Here is a 24958-nt window from a genome sequence, read left to right as displayed (position 1 = left end):
GCATCATGCATATTTCATACCCAGTGACTACTGGAAATCAACTTGCTAGCAAGATGGAACAATGAGTAATTTCTTCCACACAGAAGAAGAAACGAACGTAAGCCGCAGCCATGTGAAACCAATCTCTATGCCCCATGAACAAGGACCATCAGCACCCACTTAAGATCATGAGGAATTTCCAAATTGACTTTGGTTCCACAGCTGTTTTTTATAAAGGCAAAAACATTCTACAGCTGCCCCTGTAAAGAATTGGAAAACAATGTCAAGGCAAAATGGAAGGAACAGTCCCTAGTCCTACTCATCCTTACTAAACTACCCCCAAAATTAAGTTAAAGCTCTGCTCCAAATGTATGCTAAACAAAGCTCAGCTCTAACCCACATCAAGGATTATCCTCAATAAATCATGGAGATAATACAAGCTGGTACAAACTACGATGACAACAGTTAGATAGATAATTGTATTTATAATACACAAAAATTTACACCCTAGTGTCAAACGCTCAGTGGTCACCAGAGCCCAAGTAAATGAATGCCCCACTGACTGAGAAGATCCGACTCAGGTTACCGAGGCAGATCTCAACATTACTGCAAGAGCTTAGACAGAGCCACCAGTTCAAGCTGAGGAATTGTCTTGACAGCTCGAATACCTCTGCAATACCAGCTTTTCTGCACCAAACTTGGCCGTCAAATACTGAAAAATTGGAAGGAATACAATATATAGGACAGCCACACAAAAAGGTGCCACTAGGGACCAGCCGATGACCTACACACAGATATATCCAGTTACAATTCCTTTGCAGGTAGACAGCAAAGAATACTTTTCAGGATGCTGGCATAATACTTACAGCATGCAGCATCCCAAAAACCAATCCATGAGGAGGCTGTCGTCCTCGTATAGCCTCCCACAGACCACTTGAAGATATTATAAAATGTTCACCACCAGTAACCATTTCCCCGACACGCATTAGCGGAATCAGCAGTCTAAGAAAAATTACCCAAAACAACACCGTCATAAACTGTTAAACATGCTCAGTACCTTTCAGATAGCTGAAGGACAAGAGGCACAATGACTACCCTAGCTCAAAAACGGATGCCACAAAATTTCCCAGCATCAAGGTTGGCACATGGCATTTTGATCGCAATAGCACAGCTGCCAGGGCACAAAATACCATTGTCACTCCTGCAATGACAGCACAAGGATTAAACATATTGCATTGCTACTATAACAACACTGTACACCTCTTAGTAGGCAAAAAATATGAAACTTGGAGGGAGCTTTCCAACAAGCACCTTAAACGTGTCTCTGTAATAATAGCAGGAGAATCAATGCACATGTTCAGAGAGAACGCACCAGAAAAAATCAGCAAGCAGTTTCAGCCTAGTACAGAGCAATAGGTAACACATGCGAGATTGATGAATTATGCGCCTCACCTACATTTATCTTTTCGAGAAAAGAGGCAGTTCTGCAATCCCATCAACAGTTCAAGACACAGCCTAATCCATGACATCCTCAAAACTGCAAAATTGCCATGTTTTCAAAATACAGATGGTACAGTCTTAAAACCTTTTCAATATCAAGAAGGTTTTTGCAGTAAGTGCTGAGGAGCTTAGAGAACCTAACAGATATGGTTCTCTGGAGTCTGGCCTTCACTGCTGCAATTATTTACAAACGCTGTTAACCACATCTATGAAGCTTAGCCTTGAGAAAATTTAACGTTTCATCTCTTACTCTGTCAACTGCCCCTTTCTGGCTCAAGCTAGCAAAACCTTGTTGTTACGTCCCCAGCCATAATAATGGGTGCCTGAGTTACATCCAGCCAGTATAAACCAGGCCCTTAGGTTAGGTCAGTTGTGAGGGTCCTATAATAGGAGCCAAAGCTCATTTGTGAGCTATCTTCTGTGATCACCATACTAGGACTATAGACCCTTGGAAGTGCCTGCCTGGACACCCAAGCTAGGGTGTGGACTAATGATATGGGATGCCAATCCTCGAGGTGTGGCGCTAAGCCAGAGTAGATATGGCTCTCAGGCTCGCATGTGACCTAGTTAGGCCATATGGCTGGGAGGCTCATAACATGTCATGTGTGCAGGATGGATCCCAGAGGAGTATTAATATTGGTATCAGAGCGTCCTCCTACTCTCTTACATGCCACATGGCGAGGTGCACAGAACCACTAGAGCTCATGGGACCAAGATGGTCCACCACTCCCAAAGAGGATCCTGTGGAATGCTACTGGTAGGAGACGTGACCATGGTTGGGCACATAAGAGCTGGTCGTAGGAGTCTTATGGTACCAATTTTTTACCTTTTTTTGTCTTTCCATAAAGTCTTGTGCGTGGTGGTTGATGTTCAATCATCCATCTGATTATAGTGTTGTTGCTTGGCCAATTGCAACAATTGCCATATCACATATTATACATGAGTCTCCAATAGAAGCTTTTGCTTAGTCGGACTTCATAGTGCTTCCTTCAAAAGGGCAACAAGAACTTCCCCTTCCCCTTGTTCTTCTAATATGCTCAGAAGCCATGGTAGTTCAAAAGAAGAACAGTGCTTAGATTTGCAGAGGGCAAAGAAGACACTTGCTTTGACACCACTGTATCCACTCGGACTAGCAATTGGAAAATATGACTGTGAAGAACCTCACTCTACTTGAATCAACTTTAGAGCTTCAAATAACAAATTGAACGGAACAGTAAAGTGAAGGTAGAGAGAAGATGATGGGGCAAGATGCTCCTGCACAAGAGAATTGTTGACCCTAGAATGTCAATCTCAACACCCCTTCTGGGCAGAAAAATCTGCCAAGTAGTTGTATGGAAAAACTATGGTTCAAAGAAGCAAAGGAGCTAGAATGCGCGTACTTTATTTAAAGTACACCAAAGCCAAGAATTGTGCATGACAAATATGCTATATGGTACCCATAAATTATGATAGCAGTCTTCAACTGAGCTTGGAGGCTTTCTTACCGAGCAGTTCAAAAGGCCGGATGCAGTTTGAGCAGCACTGTGGAAGCATGTCAATGCTCGAATCTGGTAATTCATAATCCTCTATAGTACACCAACAATAACAAACCACATCAAGTTGATGAAGGATGCATCGCAAAGATTGACTTGCTTTCTCGTGTTTCTCCAATGATGCGGAAAGCTATGGAGTTGTTGAGGACATCCAATGTCCCAAAGGTATCCATGAACGATCAAATCAATAAGATGAACGAATTCAAGGAAGAGAGACTTCACATGAGGAAGAAAATTAGTTCAAAAGGTACACCATCCAACTTTTGGCTTAGTTATCTCCCCCACTAGAACTTGTCGTTTATTACTAGTGGATGTCTCAACTCTCAACACTATCATGCGTACCTACGGGATTTGACAGTTTCTTCGACAAAAGGAACGCAGAAGCCTAAAGAAAAGTAAGGCAACAACATCAATAAGAAGATGGCTGCCGAGCAAGACGCTTTGAATGCAAAGTGGCATTGCAACAGTTGTGGTAAGAAGAAGGGCCATTACTGGCGGAAGTGCCCCAAGTGCACTGGAGAACCTTTCGCTACAGCGAAGTCACTTGGCAGCCCCCTTCGGCCCTTATCGTAACTTTCATGCAGGCTCTAGAGCAGCACCTCTTAGGCAGTGCAAAAAGCTTTGCATGTGACAGGCAGGGATCCTTGGCTGTAGGGAGACCTTGGATCCATGAGGCCTATCTTATAATGATCAATCAGCAAAATAAAATTTATAAAAACCAAGGAAATGCAATAAATGTGTAAAACAAACCCTCTCTAGTGCACTCCATACCACCAATTTCTACTTGCTGGTGTGCCGTAAGATCTGCAAGGGTCATCCGGATACATAGGCCCCTTACTTCTTTGAGCCTTCCCTAGAAACTTATACAAGGCTCAAGCCCCCTCGATCAGTTAAACATGACAGCTTCTGCAGGGCTCTGGGCGGTCAAAACCTGCCCTATCAGGTGGTTATAACTGTACCCTATGGTTGGTTAACGGCAGCCCCCTTTTCTGTGTGTTTCTTGCCAAGCCTAGGACGGCCCTCAACAGGCAGTCACCATAAGGCCTCTTGGGCAGTCAAAGCACATACGTCAAGGGCGGTTCTTGATGAATCATCCGGCACAGGGCGGCCTAGCTCCTGCTGTATAACCAGTTCAGTTAAGGCTCAGCCTTGATGGAAGCCTTAAATCCACAAATAGAAGACACTCATGGTCAGCCAATTCCTCTGGGGTCGTCTCTCTCCATATAGCTGAAGCAATTTTCTGTACTCATATTGGTCTTTCCTTTGCATCAAGGTGGAACTATATATACTGTACAAATCGTATTCAGTACATTAGGTACAAGTCTTGTGTGGATGGGTTATCAGGTACGTAAAAGTACGTACCATTGTAATTATAAATACGTGAAGACATTTTCAATATAGATTAAAAATCATATAGATGTCTATCCATCACACTTATATAGTGAGACATATCTACCAATATCATCCTCTGAAGACCTTCAGACTAAATTCTATATTTTGGAACACCAAGATTCAGTTAACTATCAGACGCATACTGATGAAAAGAGGTTATCTGTGACACAACCCATTTGCAAGCATATATGACTTTCTTTCTCAAATTTACAAAGAACAAAAAATTATGAGAATCTGCTATTCACTCAAGCAAGATACTAAGCTAATAACCTACGGTATATGCAAGAAATGGAGGCATGCCGATCAGTTTCAACTACAAGGTGGCTAGCTAGCCGAAATTTATACGAAGCGGCCTGCCTCGGGAGATGTAATCATTGCTACTTTAATAACCAGCAGTACAGGCTAGAGATAGAAAGGTGAAATTGTAGCCCCGCTGAAAAAAATGCTGTGAAAAAAATATCTTGTACTGAACGTTCAGTATGTACTGAAAAATGTACCCTACTGAGGGCAATATGTTGTACACATCCTATCTTGCTTTGCATAGTATTTCTGATCTCCTCTTTTGAGATCACCCCTTTAACTCCAGCCTCTCCTTTCCTACTCTTCACACAGTTGTTGCGTCTCTATGTCTATGCTTAGTTACCACTTTGACAAACACTTGGGACCACTCCCCACAAGACCTCTTATCACTCATAGTAAGTTCATACAGCTCTATTTCTTTTCCATTGTCATGGAATCACAGAATGCTCATTTGCACAACTCTTCTTTTTCTCCATTGCCATGAAAAACACAAAATGCTCATTTGCACAATGATGGAACTGCTAGCGAGGTAAACTCTAGAAGGACATGGCTTCTTTGAACTCCACACATAATTAAACGTAGCTGCAAGACATGCAAAGGTAGATGGCAGAGCTTCATACCACACAATATACTCCACAATACTCTTCTAAACAGGAAAGGAAGGAGCTTGAAGAGACAAGGTTTGATTCAGGCCTGTCCATCTGGACATCATTTGATGTGCCAGACAGAAATAACGCGACAACAGAACATGTATATGTGGAGCTCTGGGTTGCATCCCAAGCGAGTGACTTGCATAGAATTTCAGACAATCTTTCCCACACGGTTCAAGCAAGACACCAAGATCAAGCAAAGACTCACCATCAAGAAAGTGCGAAGTTGTGGACACGGTAATCATCCACAAGACTCACCATCAAGAAAGTGTGAAGTTGTGGACACGGTAATCATCCACAGGACAATCCAACAATTGTGGATAGCATTGGCTAGGTACTATTGACATCCGCTCTAATAGAGGTGTCGAACTAGATAGTAATATACACTCCCCCCCCCCCCCCCCCCACACACACACACACATAAACCGCACCCACATACACATCAGCATAGCTAAGAACATTTACCCTGTACTAAGTTTGTCATCATTTCAAAGATGCAGGGCAAACTCAGCCATGATGAAGCCTAGCCCGAGATACAAGGCAATAATATCAAAGGGTGATGTTGGCAAATGACACAATGGTACACAAGGTAGCACTCTCCCTTGAGCCCCATTCAATTAGCTCTTCCTAGGCCTCCCCTATGATCCGCTACCTATCCTGAATATATTCTCTGCATTCCAACGAGCTTTGATTGGTTTATGGGGCTTCTTTATGGATTTAGTGGAGCTCTTGGTAGAATAAGTTTCAACATCCAGTTCCCCTTTTCCCTTGTCTTTGAAAGTACGTGTATATCTACCACCATGCCACATCACAAGTAAAGCAATTATCCGTTCTTCAAGGGCAAGGGTGTCACAATTCTCAGCATAAAGCTCGACATATCCTCCCTAAGGCAATCCCTGAATCCAGGGTGTCATAATTCTCAGCACCATCAAAGGTAATCCCTGAATCAATGATGGTCAAGTAAAATGTTCCTTGCTTTACAAAGACAAACCCAAGTAAGATTTTGAGTATTCCAGCAATTCTACCTATCCCCTTCTTGACAATAGAAATCCTTGTGATATCCATCTACTTGATCTACCTCACAGTTTGTGGAACACGCTGGCCGAACTTACATTGAACCAAGTCGTTGAAAATTCAAACCTGTTATTTCCTATGAGGGAGCCAATTTCTTAAAGTGCAATGATGTATGTGGGATTGAAATTATTAACTAAAATATATACCATTTGACTGCTACTAGTAATTTTCAAAACCTCTAGAAAATCTGACTAGCAATACTTTACCACAAACAGGGAACAGCCCAATGGTAAGCCCCAGCGCTGCTGATAACGACAAAAGCTTTGATTCTAAACCCCTGCAACCCAAGATAGGTTCATTTGAGAAGAAGACTCACATCTCTCATATGGAAAACAACTTCAGCAAACACAAAATACATCTGGTATAATTTTCACGGGCCTGAATACAAGTAGTAAGAATGCAAATGCTGTGCAGCATGCAAACATGGATTGACAAACCCCCAAAAGGTTAGTGATATTGAGGTGACTTTCTATGACTTGCATATACTACTGCTGCATGCATTTGCCACTCAATAAGGAGCTTATATACATTCTAGCCCTTTTTCTATTGGTACAAGAGCCATGTGCATATACAGACACTGGCTTTACTTGCATGGGGAAATGAAAGCATTTGTAAGCGACAAAGGTTAAAGAGTAAAGAGTCGCAAACCTCTGTAGAATCACTATAAAGGGGTCCACAACCTTACGGTGCCCCCATTTTGCAATCCAAGTCTGACGCCAAGCTCCAGATGGAGAATCGATGAGCTCTTTCTTGCGCACCACTGACAACTGAGGAAGAAGAAAAACGTCTTCTGATGAAGGGAAGTCGAAGGAGCACTTCTCTTGAATATGCTGTGAGATCTCTCCATTAGGAGAGAGTAAAGGCTCAGATGACATTAAGATCTGCGGGGTCTATAAGGAGAAATATGCAGGCTAGCTGCCTGCGCAGGGATCAATTGTGTTAAAATTGGATGCCTAAATGTAGCCGTGTGTATTTGAGAAAAATAAAATACCACACTGCAAAGTTGTTGAAACCCTCTCCTTTCCCACCAAAATACTTGCCCTCAGTCAAGTGCATACAACTGTCAAACGAAGCATTTGAAAGTCGTGAGAAACCAATAACTTGAGGTACTTTGACTATCGCTCTTTACTTGAACACATGCATACATAATCTGTTTCCAAAACCTTCCCAGCTCAGGTACCAATCTGTATGAAACAACAGCTATGGAAACTCGATCCTTGCCATTACATGATAGCTCTCGGCATTGCCCTCCAAGTCTGACCTAGCCTTATGAATGATCCTGCCTGCTCTATTGCTAGAGAAATGGGAAGTTCTAAAGTAGGAAATGCCTCACTACTTTTAGCTTTCTTGCTTTGCACAAGGAAACTAAAAAATCTCTATTATCCTCTATGATCTGTTTGCAAAGTATCCATCAATCCTGCGAAGGCTAACTTGCAGACAGAAGTTTACCGATTTGGAGAAGAGCATCGAGTCGTCTCTCCAAAAACCTCAATCTGCCATTTCTGTAGGGGCGATCCTTTGAGCTCCCGTGCTGACCATCGACAGCCTTGTGTGCAGTAGCGACTCTTGCTGCGACAAGTACCTCATCATGAGCTGCCTCGTTGACACAAATACATTTTTAACACGTTAGAGCACTTCCTCGCGATAGAAGTGGACGAGCATAGCATTAGTGCAATGTAGGTGTCACACTATTAGTTGCAGGCAAATATTTAATTGTTTGCATGATGGTTACATGGTTCCTTAAATAGGTGTGGCTTGCTAAAGACTCCTTACTATCATTTGGGAAAGGCAAAAGCTGGTTTCAATGGTGACTAGATACACATGGTATTTGTTCATTGGCCCTAACAAAAGACCAGTGATATCCTTCTATGAAGCATCGCTTTAAATAAAATCTATCCTCCAAAAATCGACATCAAGTGCTTGGATTTTCAAGCTTTACTTATGCATAATGTGCACAATCTCTCTCTTTCTCTCCCTCACACTAGGCAATGGGGCATGCATGCAGTTGTTTGGTTCATTGAATGTGCCAGGAATGCTTTCCTCTGTATATAACTCTCTTGCCTAAGTGTGTGTTTTCTTTTGTTTTGTAAGGCAATAGAAAGTTGGAGAAGTCTCTCTCTTGCACCTAATTGATTACCTACTCCTAGACTTTTTTTGGATGCTAGCATCACATAAACCGTGTGGAGAATGTTGGCATCACATATAAATTAAGATGAAAAAAACATCAATAAAGCACGCAGATTGCACTTTATAAGCAATAAGCAGGCAACAATGAGACCTGAGAAATGCATATTAACAAAATAGGCAATGAATGCACGAGATAACTAGAGAGAGAGAGAGAGAGAGAGAGAGAGAGAGAGAGAGAGAGAGGAGGAGGAGGAGAATGAAAGAGATTCTCCCACAAAAAAGAGGTTTGAAGTCAAGTTCACCAACATAGAAGAGGCTTGAATGTTAGGTTTCATTGAACCAAAAGGTATTCATCTCTCTCCCCCTCTCTTTTTCTATCTATAGTTCTTTTTGTACAAAGTGATTTGAGTATACATGATATGCAAGCCTCTTTACCGAATTTAATTATTAATTCTACAATTACGAATGGATAAAACCTTTTCCAAAATAAGACTATAGTATAGGTAGGCATGCAAGGTAAAATTCCTACTTGAGTTGAAAGCATATTCCATGATTACAATTGGATAAAACCTTTTCTAAATCTAAACGTACAACTTGAAATTGAGGACATCCTTGATAGGAAGATCTTTAAAAGAAAAAGTTTTTTTTTTTTAAAAGTACACCACATTTGGCATACATGTTGACTAAAACTGCACATAACTTTTTTCAAAAACCTCTGCTTGACAATCTTATCACAAATTTGTGACCTATTTCAATGTCTTTCATAATGTCACATGCCTTCAAAGTGCATCCATAGGGTTGAGGCCCTTGCTATGACCATGTAGGACATTCCCTACAATAAGTGCAATCCATGGGATGACATTCCAAACAAACTGCTCATAAATAACTTGTTGTATACACAAGTCTTCAAAATACGAGCCAAGATTATTGCATTTGATAAGAAGCTCTCTTCTAGCATTTGTTGAAAACTATCCACAGCTTCTCAACCTAGCCGTTATTGGACATATCTTGGAGTCAATGTAGTCCAAGAGATGACATTTTCTCATTGCCATGTTATGCCATTAGCCTTTAGAAAGAAAGAATAGGTGATTGTAGCTAGATAATTGCCCTCACTACACATTTGATGAAAGTAGCCTAGGTCTTCTTTGCCCTATCTGTGTCGAGCATTGTTGAGCCTTGCACACACATGGAGAAAAAGAGACACACACGCCTTCCAATCGCCATGCATTGCATTGCTTCATTCATAAATGTGAGATACAATGGTTATTTACGTAAGCAACGACTCACTTCCTAAGACTTTGCAACTTCCCACATCCCATAACCTTTCATATGACTTTTCATATCCCTAGGCTCCTAAGCCCACATTCCCACATGAATACACTTCCGGATAGTTAGCCCCTAAGAGAGGCACTGTCTAATGGCTTAAAATTTTCTCAAAATTTAACTTAGTTCCCACAATCCCTTGATCTGTAATCAAACTAGATATGCTAGAGTGCGCAAAGCAAAGTGCCTAGAATTTAAACCTTCCATTGACATTTTTTCAACTCCACCTTTTGAAAATCTAATTATCCCCTGTGTAAGGCACATTCCACCTAATCCATCTGTCAAGTTCGCCTGATCACTATGTATTGTGTAACACATTCTCCTTCCAAAAACCAGCAAGTCAAAATTTTGCAACACATGAAAATCTATATTCTGATAATCTACCATCCACGTCTAACAATCCATCCTGTAAGAATCCACTTCTACTGTCTCAATAACTTTAAAACACACATTTTCTAAGAAAAGTATGTTTGGATTGACAACAACCTATCCCACATCAATTTTAGAAAGCACGTCCATTGAACTTAAACTTGAAGTTTCATCATTCTGCATTTCAAATATCTTTGGCTATTGCACAAAACCTGTTAAGCTTGTTGGCATTGCCTGCTTGCAGGGAGTGATATAGGGGTGGTGTCTATGAAATGTTGTACACAACTTTTAGGCTTTTTGAAGCTATTTTAAGTGTTATTTTTCTGCGTGTCTTTGGAGCCATGCTTGCAATAAAAATAGCGCAAGGTATGTTGTTGTTGCTGCTGCTGCTCTCTCTCTCTCTCTCTCTCTCTCTCTCTCTCTCTCTCTCTCTCTCTCTCTCTCTCTCTCTCTCTCTCTCTCTCTCTCTCTCTCTCTCTCTCTCTCTCCGGTCTCGGTCTGATCAGACATTGCCATTGTCGATGAGTTAGTGACGACCTTGTTTTCATATTTCTCAAATACTTGCTCTTGGCAGTCCACTTGTTAAATGCTCTCAGTGAGGATTTTTCTTGATTCATTCTCATCCAAATGTGACCATAAATCAATCGCCTTGGTTAAATTCTCTGCAGCTGAAACATATTCTTGCTTGATATCCACTTGTGACATCAAAATATGTCCTTCAAAACATTCAAAAGCAAAATTTTGATTCTCTTGATCATCCACAACATCTGACACAATGGTTTGGTTTTTTGCTTGGATCCACAACCCATCTAAATGCATTTCTACAAATTCTTCTAACTTTGTTTTACTAATTGCTAAAATTCCATCCCTAGTTTCAATCAACTCCTTCTACTCATTTCCTCCTATTTGTAATATTTTCTTCTTTTTTTGCAAAAATTATTCCTGTTTATGCTGATCTTCCACATGTTGCTTTTTTTTTCTTCCTCTTGCTTTGTCTGACATTCTGATTTCAACTTCTGTTTATATGATTTAAATACAATTTTTGCAACATTTTTTGTCTATATATCCTCTTGTCTACATCTCACTACAGGAAATTCCTCTTTTGTGCGAATCTTTCTGGTGGAAATTCCTCTTGAACAGATATGTTTATCAAAACTTCCTCCTCAGCAAAGCCCCATCAAAGCTAATTTCATAGAATTTATCTTTATTTGATTCTTTATCTTGAATTTTGTACACATCATCTATGGAACTTAGAAACAACTCAATCACATCCTCCTCTTCATTCATCTCAACATCTCCCTCTTCAAATGGGATTTGAATACCATGAAAAACATCAATGTATAATTTGCTTCTCCTCACAAACAAGGTTACGTTTCCCATATGACATGACCCATTTTTTGGCTATATATCCTCTTGTCTACATCTCACTACAGGAAATTCCTCTTTGTGCGAATCTTTCTGGTGGAAATTCCTCTTGAACAGAAATGTTTGTCAAAACTTCCTCCTCAGCAAAGCCCCAACAAAGCTAATTTCAGAGAATTTCTCTTTATTTGATTCTTTATCTTGAATTTTGTACACATCATCTAACTTAGAAACAACTCAATCACATCCTCCTCTTCATTCATCTCAACATCTCCCTCTTCAAATGGGATTTGAATACCATGAAAAACATCAATGTATAATTTGCTTCTCCTCACAAACAAGGTTACGTTTCCCATATGACATGACCCTTATGAATTTGGTCAATGGATGTTCCACTTCCACTTCATGAGCATACTCTAGTGGTAGGGTAGGGGTATCCACGGGCTCTTTTGGCCAATACCTCCTTCTTCTCCATCTTTGGTATCCCCATTTCATGGCTTAATGGTAACATACAAACCCATCCCTCATCATCATCATCACTTGAATCCCCTTTAAACTCATCCTCATATGCATCCCTTAACCTTTCACATGCTTTATGCAAAATCCAAACCTTCTTTTTGCTAGAACATATTTCCTTCTCTCCCCTTTGTGATCACTTGGCAATCCTATGTTATGTCTTCATGTCCTTGAGCATGCTTAAGAGCAAACCTAGAAGCAGTACAAGCAAGTTTTCATCTTACGACCACAATGCAAAAGTGGAATGAACAAGTACAATGGCTAAAATGGGAGTTTCAGGGTTTTGAAACTATTTGCATGTAGTTTCAAGTGTTTGTAGGCTCTTGACAGTTTTTGTGCAAAGCCTATGCAATTTTTTTGCAGATTTTGTGCAGTTTCTGTGTAGCTTCTGTGTAGTTTCTGTGCAAATTCTCTACGTTCACTTGCAATTCATCAGTGCAAGCAATTGCAGTTTACTATTGCATGCAGTTTTTAAATTTTGAGAGTATGAAGGTTATGCAGTACGCAACTTTATGCAATCTTTTTTCAATATGCCATTATTATTGTTCTCTATTGCTTTGATATTTTCTTTATGGTGGCAAAGAAGAAGAAGAAAAAATGCCCTATTTGTCAAAAACATGGGCACTCTACAAAGTATTGTCCTTACATGTGTAAGCCTTATCAGCAAGGGGAGGTTTGTGTCAAGTACTGCACGCCAAAGTTGTGGAGGGAGTTGTATCAAACAATGCAAAGTTTTCAGGATGCATCATGTCATTAGGACATGTGTGATGCTCAAGAGGATTTGGATTGGTTTTTGGATGTTTTTTATGATGCACACAAGTAGCATAATAGTCGTGTCGGCAAGAAGAGGAATTCTTGCTCAACTGGTGTGCGTGTCTGCCGCACGTGTCAATGCAAGGAACTTGCCGATACACTGTGTGCGAGCCACAAATGGCTCCAAGCACGCAACTAGCCTAAACCAGTAAGCTCAAAGATGGTGATGGTGTGTCACTCACCGCTCTAAACTTGTTGTCCTGGAGGATTCCTCGCCGTGAAGAAGAAGGAGCCGCCGCTGCGCCGCGCTCAACTGCTTCGCCGCTGCCGTGCCGTCGTTGCAATGCTTGATCATGCTCTCTCTCTCTCTCTCTCACGCATACACAAACACACAAGGAGATGAAGAAGAAGAAGATGGAGATGGAGCAAGAGCACTCTTCAATTGCACAAATGAGAGAATGAGTGAATTTTAGGTTTAGTTGACTTTTATATGAGCTCGTCCCATTCACACTTGGGCACCCATGCTTAGCCAGCTAATCCCTTGAATGTTCCAGTTAGAGTGCACCTCTCATTGGCGATCACTCTTACCCTTTTCCTATTGGACCGACAAGCCCGGTACCTGACTCTACCAAATAAATAATACGGCATCCGTCTTAGGTGATAGGAATGTGCATGAGGGTTAACATGCCCCCCTTCCTAATGTAGCTTCCGTCCTCGAAAGCTATTGAGTTGAAGCTCGTTCATCGAGGTGGAAGAGAATTTGAGATAAATGTACTTAGCCTTCTTCAGTACTGCAAAATCAAACCACATTGGCACAGTAATTGCATTCTCATATACAATTAAAAAGCATATGTAGTTGTAGGCAGACAATTTGATTGGTAATAGAATTTTAAACCATTTGTCAGCAATAAAAATTAAATTGCAATATAATCAAACGCATAAACAGTTGTAAAGATAAAAAATTAAACAAGTGTGGGGTCGCTAATTTAACGATCGAAAGGCACTAAAGATCGACTATTAATACCATGGGAAAGCTTCTCAATTTTCTCTGGTCAATTAAGTTGTTTAATCGCGAGAGCCAAGTATTTCATGTCCAAGGGCTGACTAGAGGCTATACTTAGAAGACCTTGTAGCTAAGCTACGATAAAAGGAATTGCTCATGAAATCATCGCCTGACTTATTTCCTTTTCTTTGACCCCCCAAAGTCTTTTCACATTGTTTCAATTTTGATGTGTGTGCTTATTTTGTATGCCTTCGGTTTTTTGCTTTTCAAGGAAAATCACCCACACTGGGAACCTCTAGGGCTCTAGTACCATAGGCGATACATGTGAGTGAAGTACCAAATCAAGTTGAGATTTCTCTTCAAGCTTAAGATTTTACATTGTGGCACTTTGATTTTTTTTTTGTTTGTACGTTTTTAGCATTTTAATTTTGAAAATTTGGGGGGTCATATAACATTGTTACCCTCCCCAGGCTCATCACATTAGTAAACTCCCTTTATAATACTTAAGCTAAAGGTCAATAGGGACTAAGCCCACTAGAAAGCCCTAGTACATTTCACACAATGTTGCCTAAATTGGATTAAGAACCTAAGTAACCATTGATTATTAGGAAGGCATTCCCCATGGTATTAAGAGAAGATCTCTAACGCCTAGCTTGGATTAACTAGCTTAGTCAGATTGCTGATTTTTAAACCTAGACAAGTGATTATGACAAAAATTTACATTGAATTTAATGTTTGATACTAAGCAAATGTGTTGGATATTATGCTACCAATCACAATTAAAGCAGACAAACATGGATGCAAAAAGATAAGGGGCAATGCTAATAGACAAGAAACACGTGTTTGTGTTGATGGTTACGCTTGATTTGAAGTGTGAACGAGAGAAAAATTCCATGAAGGTCCAAATCCTAACAATAGCAACACGTTCCTGTACACACTAGTAAACACAAAGAATACCTCTAGGAGGCACATCAGTGGGAAAAGGTACCAACACTTATTGAACACAATAAAAAAACATAAGGAACCCTAACCTAATTATTTGCACTCCCCCTAGAGAGTCAAGGGAATAGGATATTGTAGAGATTGGGGGGAAACCCTAAGGCTAAACCCCTATTCTCCTCGTCGAGAAAAACAAAGTCATCATCGTGAGACCATATGTGCCATCCGTATAATCATGTAAATCTTTTTCATCATCAGAGGCACCAATCTTTACTAAGAAGGTCACTAGACACCTATAGTCATCTTGGTCAAAAGGGCAGGCTTGTGCAATGGGAGATACACTCTCTACTAAGTATGGATCAGTTGTGGTCAAGAGACGTATCAGCCATTCTAACTCCTCGAAATTCCTCTCACATGCTAGCGTACCTACCAAATCTCATTCACAGGCAAGCACCGGAAATACCATGTGAAACATTTGTGAAAAGTAACGAGGGTACCTCTCACCCAAGGCAGGAGTGGATGACTCTAGCGTACTAGCCATAACTGTACATGCAAATAGGTGATGGTTAGAGTGCAAATATTACAAGGGTGGTGTTCTTGTGCATAATGTGTTTTTATGACTTTGTGTTATGGCTCTTGCCCTTTTACTTTTTTATCTTGTTTTTGTGAGTATAAGGCTTTATATATACATTCCCTAAGATTGGAGATTGAGAGGTCACGGAGGAAGGTTGAGAGGGAAGCAAATGAATGATGGATGTCAGCAAACACTCCCCCCTTCCTTGGGTAGATCATACCTTTTGGAATGATGTCGTCACCTTTTGAAACCAATTGTTCGAAGTTGTTATGGGTGAAGGCTTTAACCAAAAGTTTTCGAAACCCTATGCGTTTCATCTAGTTGCAAGGGTGGTAAGGTACTCTACCATGATTTTATTTGCAACGTTGTTGTAGGTGGTGAACTTACAATGGGAGGTGCAAACTCTTTCTTGCTTGTATGGATATGTACAATGGTAGGTGGAGGTTGTGTCGAAGCTTCTATTTCCATATAGGAATTACATGAAGAGCAAGAAGCTTCATTTGACTTCCCCATTCTTGAGCTAGGTGGAACAAATCGTTCTTTCTTTGGTACCCAAACTAGTTCTGGAGCGGGTGTGTAGTATTCCGTGATTTTTTCCTTTCCGCGATCTTCAATTCGTTTTGGAGCCACATGATTGAGCTCACATGGGCCTGGTGACAAGTAAGAGCACAATTTACGTTTTGGCACCCAGATTTGATCATTTCCTTTATAGTTGCCTTGTGCTTCCAATAGAGTTTTAGGAATCCAATGCAACTTTTCTTTACATTTCTTGAAGCGAATGGGACGTCTCTTACTAGGCTCCTGTCTTTTAGCACTAGCTATGGTCGCTAAAGAAGCTTTAGGGACCCACTTGTATGTTTTCTTTGTTATATTGGGATGGGTCTTGTGTGTCTCAAGCTTTATTTCAACTACATCAGTTGAAGTTCTAGAGAGTTGGGTTATGGGGACATATGGTTGAACCTCTTGGACATGCAATGTTTTGGGTTTTATTTCCTTAAGAGGCAATATCTTAGGGACTATGGCTTGACTGGCAAGGTTGAGAGTTGGTTTCTGTGTTGTGACACCCCCTGTCCCCCAATCAATAGTGCATTTGGTGGCTATCATCCACATGCGTCCTAGGTTTATATTACCCTCCATAGTTCCAACAGGCATGACCAAAAAGTCTTGAGCTACAACCCCATTGTCATAACTAACAGAAGCGTGCCAGATTGAAAAAACCGAAGTTTTTTCTTGTTGACACCCTTGACTTGGATAATACTCTCAGATAGAGGTGGCTTCCCTAACTGACACCACACCCCATATGATAGCAGATTATATTTAACACCCGTATCCAATAAGGCGTTATATAGCACTTTTCCATAGGTGTTGTTTAGCTCAATAGGATATCGTAGAGGTGTGTCAGAGTCCAACCAATCCTCGTCGGTTTCAACGTGGAATGCATGTGTAACTCCAAGGTTAGCCTCTCGTTTTTGTCTTATGCGTTGTTGTTGCTCCTTAGCCTCATCTTGAGCTTGTATCTTCTTGAATTCTATTTGTGCCTTGGCTTCCTTTTTTTTATGGATGGCACGCAGCTCCTCTTGGCTTAAAGGATCATAGTATCTTTTAAATTTGCTCCCATTGAGGAATTCAATGGTTTCAACTCCATCAAGAGTCTCCACACGAATGGTTCTTTGTGGGGTGATCTCACATACTCTATATGGTCCTTTTCCCACATATTTCAACTTTTTCTTTTCGTTACACACTCCATACATAAGATCTTTATCACCAACATTGATATCTTTGTTCTTCATATGACGATCAAACCATTTCTTCCTCCTATCTTTCTCCAAAGTGCATTTTGCACAGCTAATTGCCTCTCTTTATCTAGCCTTTCAAGGATATATAATCGCTCAACTAAGGGGTTACCATCCCAACCTTCTTCGAAAGCTACTCGAAGACTAGGAACGACAAACTCCCATGGCATAACCGCTTCTTGGCCATACACCATCTTAAACGATGTGTAGTTAATGGCAACTTTGTACGCAGTACAATAAGACCATAGAGCTAATGTAAGCTTTAAATCTCAATCTGTACGATGAGCTTCCACCGTTTTGGTCAAGATAGAGATTAAGGTCTTGTTGGTGCTCTCAGCTTGGCCATTTGCTTGTGGATAATAAGGTGTGGGCTTATGGTGAGCTATCATAAAGTTGGTAGTGAGTTCTTTTATTACTCCGTTTATAAAATGAGTACCATTGTCACTCACAATCTCAAAGGGACAACCAAATATTGTAATAATATTCTCAAAGAGAAACTTGACAATTGACCTCGCATCAGCCTTACGTGTTGCCCTGGCTTTCGCCCACTTTGTCACATAATCAGTGGCAATGATAATATATCGAGATTGAGTGCTACGAGCTGCCGGACTAATTTGGCCTACAAAGTCCAAACCCCATTTTTCAAATGGTTGAGTCACTTTAACATGATGTAAGGGCATCTTATTCTTTCGTTATGTGATCTTGTAACGTTGGCATTCATCACATCCTTTTGCAAAAAGTGATGCATCCTTGAATAAGGTAGGCCACCAATAGCCTGATTGCAACACCTTTCTAGTTGTTAGTTCTCCTGACAAATGTCCTCTAGCTATACCCATGTGGGCTTCTTGCAATATGTATAAATACTCATCCTCACGGGCACACCGTCTAAGAATATCATCCTTCCCTAGCCTGTAGAGATTTCGTGCAATGAGAGAGTAAGGTTCACATTCTTTTAACAATTTTTGAGCTATGTCCTTACAAAGCTCTTTGGGTGGAAAACCATTAACTAGAAAGTTCACAATCTTCTCACTCCATTCAGGTATGGTTTCGACTAGGAATAGAGAAGTATCGGGCAACTCATCATCGACTCCAATAGGGGCTTCACCATTGGGTATGCGAGACAAATGATCCGCCATGACATGTCTTTTATCAGATCTCACCACAAGGGTAAAATCAAACTCAAGGGGAATTGATAGCCATCATGTAATTCTTCCCGTGGAACAAGGTTTATTTACTAGATACAACAAGGCTTGATGATCAACATAGAACACAAACTTGTTGGCTAGAAGATAGTAGCGAAATTTCTTCACTGCATAAATCATACCTAAACCTTCTTGCTCTGTAGTGATGTAGTTTCTCTCGACATCATTCAATTGATGACTTGCAAAGCTAATGGGGTAGTCTAGTTTATGTTCTCCTGGTTGAGCTAGAACACACCTAATAGCAAAGTTCGATGCATGAATATGCACATGAAAAATTACATTCCAATCGGGCATTCGTAGAATAGGAGCGCTAGTCAAGGTCTTTTTCAATGACTCATAAGCATGGTCACACTCCGCGGTCCATTGGAACTCAATAAGAAGCTTGTACAAAGGACGAGCTATCTCGGCAAAGTTTAAAATAAACCATCAGTAATAACCAACATGGCCCATGAACCTTTGAAATCCTTTATAGTTTGTAGGTGGTGGCAATTCAGCAATGGCTTTAATTTTGCTCTCATCTGTGGAAATCCCATTTTTGGACACTATATGCCCTAAAATGACTCCATGTTTAACCCAAAATTGGCATTTGAAAGGGTTTAAGGAGATGCGATAAAATCTACACTTCTCAAACACTTTTCGTAAGCATGATAGATGTCTTTCCAAGAGGAATAAACAAAAAGGTCATCTAAGAAAGCTTCACAAAACTCCCTCAAATATTCTCTAAAAGCAGTGTTTATTAATCTTTGAAAGGTAGCAGGGCCATTGTTAAGCCAAAAGCCATAACACCAAAATACGAACACTCCAAATTCGTTTATAAAGGATGTTTTAGCTTGGTCCTCCAGTGCAATTGTGATTTGATTGTAGCCAGAGTACCCATTTAAAAAGCTATAAGATTCCTTCCCTACAACTCTTTCAAGCACATGTTTTGAATATGGCAAGGGGTAATGGTCCCTCCTAGTGGCAGCATTGACCTTCTTGAGATCCACGCACACTCAGAGTTTCCCATTCTTTTTTGGCACAATCACTATTGGAGACACCCATTCTGAGTGCTCAACAGGGTATATGAATCTGCATTTCACAAGATTTTCAATCTCTTCTTGAACAATTTTTGCATATTTAGGATTCATTGGGTAGGGTCGTTGCTGAACTGGTTAAGCCATGGTATTCATGGGGATTGTATGTTGCACCACGGAAGGTGGAACACCTTTTATATCATGATATGTCCAGGCAAATATATCCCTGAATTCCTTGAGAAGTTCTTTAAGTACACACTCCTCAATCTCTGTCAGATCTTGGGCAATGAAAACAGGGTTGGACTCTTCTCTTGGATCTGCTAACTCTATTTCCTTAACTATCGCTGGACCATCATAGACTCCATTGCTTCCATCGATAGGTTTTCTTTGAGCCTTTGTATACACAACCTTACGTTCCTCTGTGGTGTAGGATTTGAAATGTTCAGGTGTAGGGTGTAAGTCTGTGGGGTCTTGTTGTTCTGTGGATTGTGATTTCACTTTCGATTCCCGTTGTTGTTGAGCTAACTCTCGATTTTGTCGTCTCCTTACGGTACGGCTCAACTTTGGCTTCTCTGTAGCCTCTAGTTGTGCGATGTCAATGGGTTGTGGACTACACCACATAACGCTTTGAAGGTATTCACCCCAGTTATCTACCAACTTTCGATGAGCATCACATGCCCCTATATAATTAAGTCATTCTGTGGTAGATCTATTTTCATTTATTCTAACACGCACATTTGCTCGATATCGTCTCCTCTTATATCTCTTACTCTTCTTGTCTAATTTTCGATTACAACCGATCTCTAGTGAAGAGTCACTAGATGAATCGCTTCTTTTGTCTTCTGCTCCCTTGGATAGATTGTCATCTGGGGTACCATTGGGCCCTGAATGGTTTGTCTCCGCATTTGCACTTGTCCTCAGAGTCAATTTCAATTGATGATTCTGACCCCAAATTGTGTGGGCTATAGTCTTGTGGGGCGCTACTGGTTCCAATGAGAGTCAAAACTTCATCTTGTAGGTCATCAGAAGCCATATGCATTGCTTCTAGCATATTTAAGGGTATGAGTGGTGGCATTTCATCCCCATCAGGTGTTACCCAGGTCGTCCCCCTATTTCCCCAAGTGTCTATGGTTGTTGCTAGGTGGACCCAATCCACATTGTCCGACTCAGTCATCCCAGGTAGTCCATCCATATAAGGAGAATCTTCCCCAACATCAGTGTCTGCTTTACACGTGTAATAATACTGAAATGGGGCCGAGTGAACTGTGGTGTTAGATCTATGATCAATTATAAACCTGTTTCCTAGGGGATGTGCTCGACCAGTTACAAGATCCACTCGAATGACAGAATCTTGGAACTGCAGGTAGACATGGTTTTTAGACCAGTCATGCACCATTTTTGCTTCCCTCATGAAAGGACGTCCTTAGATCATGTCCAATGCCATAGTGTGTTTGGAGAAATCGATAACCATGAAGGTAATTGTTATTTTATGTCCAAAGACCTTGATCTTGAGATCTTCTAGCATCCCAATAGGTTTAACAATAAACCCATTGGCCATCTTCACTACTATGGTTGTGGTTGCAAGGTGAGGTCTTCCCATAATTTTCCAGCAATTTTTAGTCACAATGCTAACCCCAACGCCACCATCAAGGATTCCCTTCATAGTTAATCCCTTAGTAGTGATTGATATGGTCGCATTGGATTCATCACCCTCAAAGTATTGTCCCAACTTGTTAACAATTATTTCTATAACAAGGTTCTCATCTATGTTGGGTTGTGGATCTAAGCGTTCCTCCTCTATTGGCATCTCCCTAGCTCCATCCATCTGTGCAAATTGTGGTAGCCCAAACTTTAGTTCTCCATTGAGGAAGGCTTGAAGAGCTGAGACTAGCTCAGGGTCTTTATATAGTTTGGACATGATGGTGGTTTTAACTTTTGAAGACATGAAATCCATCAATTTGGCAATGTTTAACGGCACCTTTTGGGCTTCAGTCCCTTGACGTGGGGAAGATGGGATCTCCATTTCTTCGATAGGAGCAGGTAATCCCTCTGTAAACATTCTTTCCATCAAGAAGTGAGTACGCCTACTTTCCTATGACTTTAAGTCACTTTCTTCTTGGATGACACCAGGTATTGCTAAGGGTCTATGGACTTGCTGAGGTTGTTGTTGCGTAGGGAACACGGTGTCTGTAATCTGGATCTGCCTAGGTGTTGGTTCTAGATTCCTTTGGGTATCTTCTACCAAACTCCTTAATTGCTTGACTCGCTCGATCTCCTCTGCAGGGTTTGGATAAGTTCCTATCTTCTTCTTGGATCCCTGTCATTGTGGCTCATGAAGATCTTCCTTGTTGGTTTCTATCTTAGTGGTTGTTTTGTTCTCCATGGTTTCACCTGAATCCGAATCCTCTTCAGCGTCGTTCATATATACGGGGTCGTCACTAGTCCCTATGTTGGTCTTTGATGTGGGGTTTGACTTCACTGCTTTTTGCGATCTCTTCCTTTGTGTTTTCTTCTTTTTTTGAGATTGGGAAATTGATGCCGTGTCTCTTTCCTCAAGAATATAATTTTGTTTTTGGAGCATCGATCGTGTGAGTACGTTTACTGGTACCACAGGTGTACTTTGTGATGGCTCCTCGGTAACCTCAATCAAGTTTAATGGAATGATCTTCGGTGCATTTGGATTATTTGAACATTGGGCAATCAAATGATCTATGCCACATCGATTACACATGAGTATCGGCATTGTAGACGTGCTCGCTTGATTGGTTTGCATTAGTGTGGTGTTCTTTTGTAGCCTAATAGGACACTCGGCCACATGATTTGGACCTCCACACTCATAGCATTGACGAGGTGGTCTCTTAGCAGTGTAATTGATATTTTGGCCTCTTGCAGCAAGAGCAGCTACTTGATAGACAGGTTTGACTTGTCGGTGGTCTCTTAGCAGTGTAATTGATATTTTGGCCTCTTGCAGCAAGAGCAGCTACTTGATAGAAAGGTTTGACTTGTCCCCAATAGTCCTCCATGTAGTATTGTGGACTTTCTTCAAGCGCATCCATCCCATAGGAAATATTAGGGTCTATATCTTCCTCACAGCCTTCCAAACAAGCAGATGACTCACAACCCACTTGATTCACAGAAGTGATTCTTGGATGTGGTGGTTGCGGTTCTAGCATTGGAGGTGGTAAGGGTGTTGTTTGAACAACATTTTGGGCCCTAGTGACCATGTGTTGTGACATTTGTTCAAGAGGTGGGGCCGGCATCAATGCAGGCACTCGAGGTGTGTCTGTCCATGCTAAGGTTGGTCTATTGGCCATCGTGCGCTTAAATACTATGCAATCCTTAGCTTGATGACCATACCTCTCATAGGCATTGCAATTCCCATTGAATTTTACTCTAAAAGCAAGGCATTCACTGGTACTATGCGGTCCATAGCATACTGAGCACCATTGTTGCTCCCTTCTTGGATACATATGATTATTTTGCGGAGCACGATTGTCTCTAAGACTCTCTTGGATAGCCTTGGTGAGATCTGCTAAAGTCATCTCAGATATCTTTGGCTCCTTAGAAATAGGCTTTAGGGTCATTGGCTGATGCCCCGATGCTTGCGAGCTAATAGATTTAGGCTCAACAGACACTCTTTCTCCTTGAATCATTAAATTATCCTCCAATTGGATCGCATTGGTGGTGACTGCTTCCCAATTGGTGATACCTCTAATGACTAGGCCATTGTAGATATCCTCATGTTGTAATCCCCTAATGAATCCATCAAGCAATTTGTTATTATTGAAGCGCTCATTTGGATTACAACGAGAATTCAAAGAAAAATCAAGTTACCCAAAAGAAGAATTGGTGATGGAGAAGAAGGGAATCCAAGTGGGGGTGAGCAAGAGAAGCCACCAATATCCCATACAAACCCAGGACATCAATTTTGAATAGGTTTAAATTCAGGGAGACATCAAATTACAATGAATTGAAGGGGAAAATATGAAGATAGATGAAGACATAATGTGTTTTGATGATGAGTATGATGTGATGAATCATTTTTTAATGTATCTTAATGAGGAGTATCCCACAAGTGACAACCCGGAAGGTGTTTGTGTTGATGGAGAAATGTTTTTTGGAGTCTTGAAGACTGGAAATGAGTTTCCAAGAGTGGATATGAGTTAGAGCGTGGAGTCTTATTCAAACCTTGATATTATGGAATGTGTCTTGAATGATGATGTTGTTGTGAATGATCTTTATGATATCTGTGATTTTACAAATTTAGTCAAGGAGATTAAAAGTCTATCTTTTTTCAAGGAAGTTCAGTTTCGTGATGGTATTCTTGAAGATTTGTATTCCTTATGTGGTCAAGTTCCTGGTATCAATGTTGTGAATGATATTTATGATGCGGAGGAGATGGTTTTGATTGATGATGATGCAAGTATTTTGCAAGTCCTTGATGATAATCAAGTGGTTTTTCTTAAAAATGCTTTTATCGTTTTATGTGTTTTTGTCAAACAATGAAGGGGCAATGAATGATCTCATTATCTCTCAATGGTTCTTTTTGTTCATGTTGAATGACATTGATGACGGGTTTGCTGATTTTATCTCCTTTTTATGTGGGAAGATGCTTTATCCAAGAAGAGAAGAAGTGGAAGGAAATTCAAGGAACACAAGTCAAAAGTTCATTTGCTTGAAGTCTATTCAGTTTAGTGTTTTCATATTGGTCGAATGTAGTTATCTAATCTCTATGAGGAGCAGTTCTCTAGAGGTTTTCAAATGAAAGCAGAAAGAGAAGAAATTACATTGAAGTTCATGATGGTCTTCTTGAGTGTTCAAACATCCACAATGGCGGTTTTGTTGTGGGAGCATGTTGTGATGCAAAGTGACTTTGCCTGAAGTAGAAAAGGTTGATGTGAAGTTCTTGAGAGTGTTAATGGAGGGTGAAAAGTTTGAAAATGAACCTAAAATTTATCAGTTTCAAGGAGATATCAGTAATTGGAGTGTTTTGCGGCCAAAAAGAAGATTTCTTTATGTCTTTGAGGGGGGATATGAGCAAGCCATCTTAGTGGTGTTTTAATGTGTGAAGGAGAGTCCAATTGGTTATTGTTATGCCTTGAATCAAATCAGTTTGATGAAGAAGCAAATCAGTTGAGGTGTTTCTTGAATCAAGATTTTTAGGAAAATCAATTGTTTTGGCATATGGAGTCTAATCATGTCTGCAAGTGTTTCATCTACATGCAGAGATGTTGGAGATGCTCCAGAGGAAGTGTCTAATGGTTGCAAAGTTTGCATCCTATCTTGAATGTTTCTTCAGTCTTTTTGAGGAACCTGAACCTGAACATGAAATGGAAATTGAATTTGTACTTGAATGTCTACCTAAATCTGAAAATGGACCTGAAGTCCTGAAATTACTTGAAGAAAAGGAGAATTCGCTGATTTGTAAAAGGATTTTAAGTAGAATGCAAGAAGCAATGATCAATTTGGCTATTTTTTTCCTAACATGAGTCAAGAAGCTCAAGAAAACCTTGTTTCTGAGAAGATGGAGTCTACAGTTGATTCTAATATTTTTCCA

General features: G+C 40.5%; 1 protein-coding gene across 1 annotated transcript; it reads right to left on the bottom strand.

Annotated features, from left to right (window-relative positions):
• Positions 1 to 54: 54 nt before the first annotated feature.
• LOC147447867 (uncharacterized) lies at positions 55 to 11065 on the bottom strand. Its single transcript, XM_086523693.1, has 11 exons — positions 10881 to 11065; positions 7877 to 7996; positions 7419 to 7487; positions 7301 to 7346; positions 7076 to 7194; positions 6634 to 6704; positions 1075 to 1180; positions 846 to 981; positions 648 to 763; positions 512 to 585; positions 55 to 239 (listed from the first exon to the last, which is right to left on the bottom strand). Exons 1-11 carry the CDS (start codon positions 11063 to 11065, stop codon positions 166 to 168), a joined length of 1116 nt encoding a protein of 371 aa, XP_086379819.1. The 3' UTR covers positions 55 to 165.
• Between the last annotated feature and the right edge of the window lie 13893 nt (positions 11066 to 24958).

Source organism: Adiantum capillus-veneris, chromosome 11 (genome assembly GCF_014529385.1).
Source record: "Adiantum capillus-veneris isolate H3 chromosome 11, ASM1452938v2, whole genome shotgun sequence".
NCBI lineage: Eukaryota > Viridiplantae > Streptophyta > Polypodiopsida > Polypodiales > Pteridaceae > Adiantum > Adiantum capillus-veneris.
The sequence above is the reverse complement of the archived record's forward strand: the minus strand, read 5'-3'. Positions and strand labels throughout refer to the sequence as shown.

Excerpts from the sequence above, each read along its gene's own strand:
- LOC147447867 (XM_086523693.1), bottom strand. The coding sequence starts at position 11,065 with ATGCATTTAGATGGGTTGTGGATCCAAGCAAAAAACCAAACCATTGTG. Across the intron at positions 7,347-7,418 it reads TTCAACAACTTTGCAGTGTG|GCAGCTAGCCTGCATATTTC; the intron begins GTATTTTATTTT and ends ATCCCTGCGCAG. Across the intron at positions 764-845 it reads TTTTTGGGATGCTGCATGCT|GTCATCGGCTGGTCCCTAGT; the intron begins GTAAGTATTATG and ends ATCTGTGTGTAG.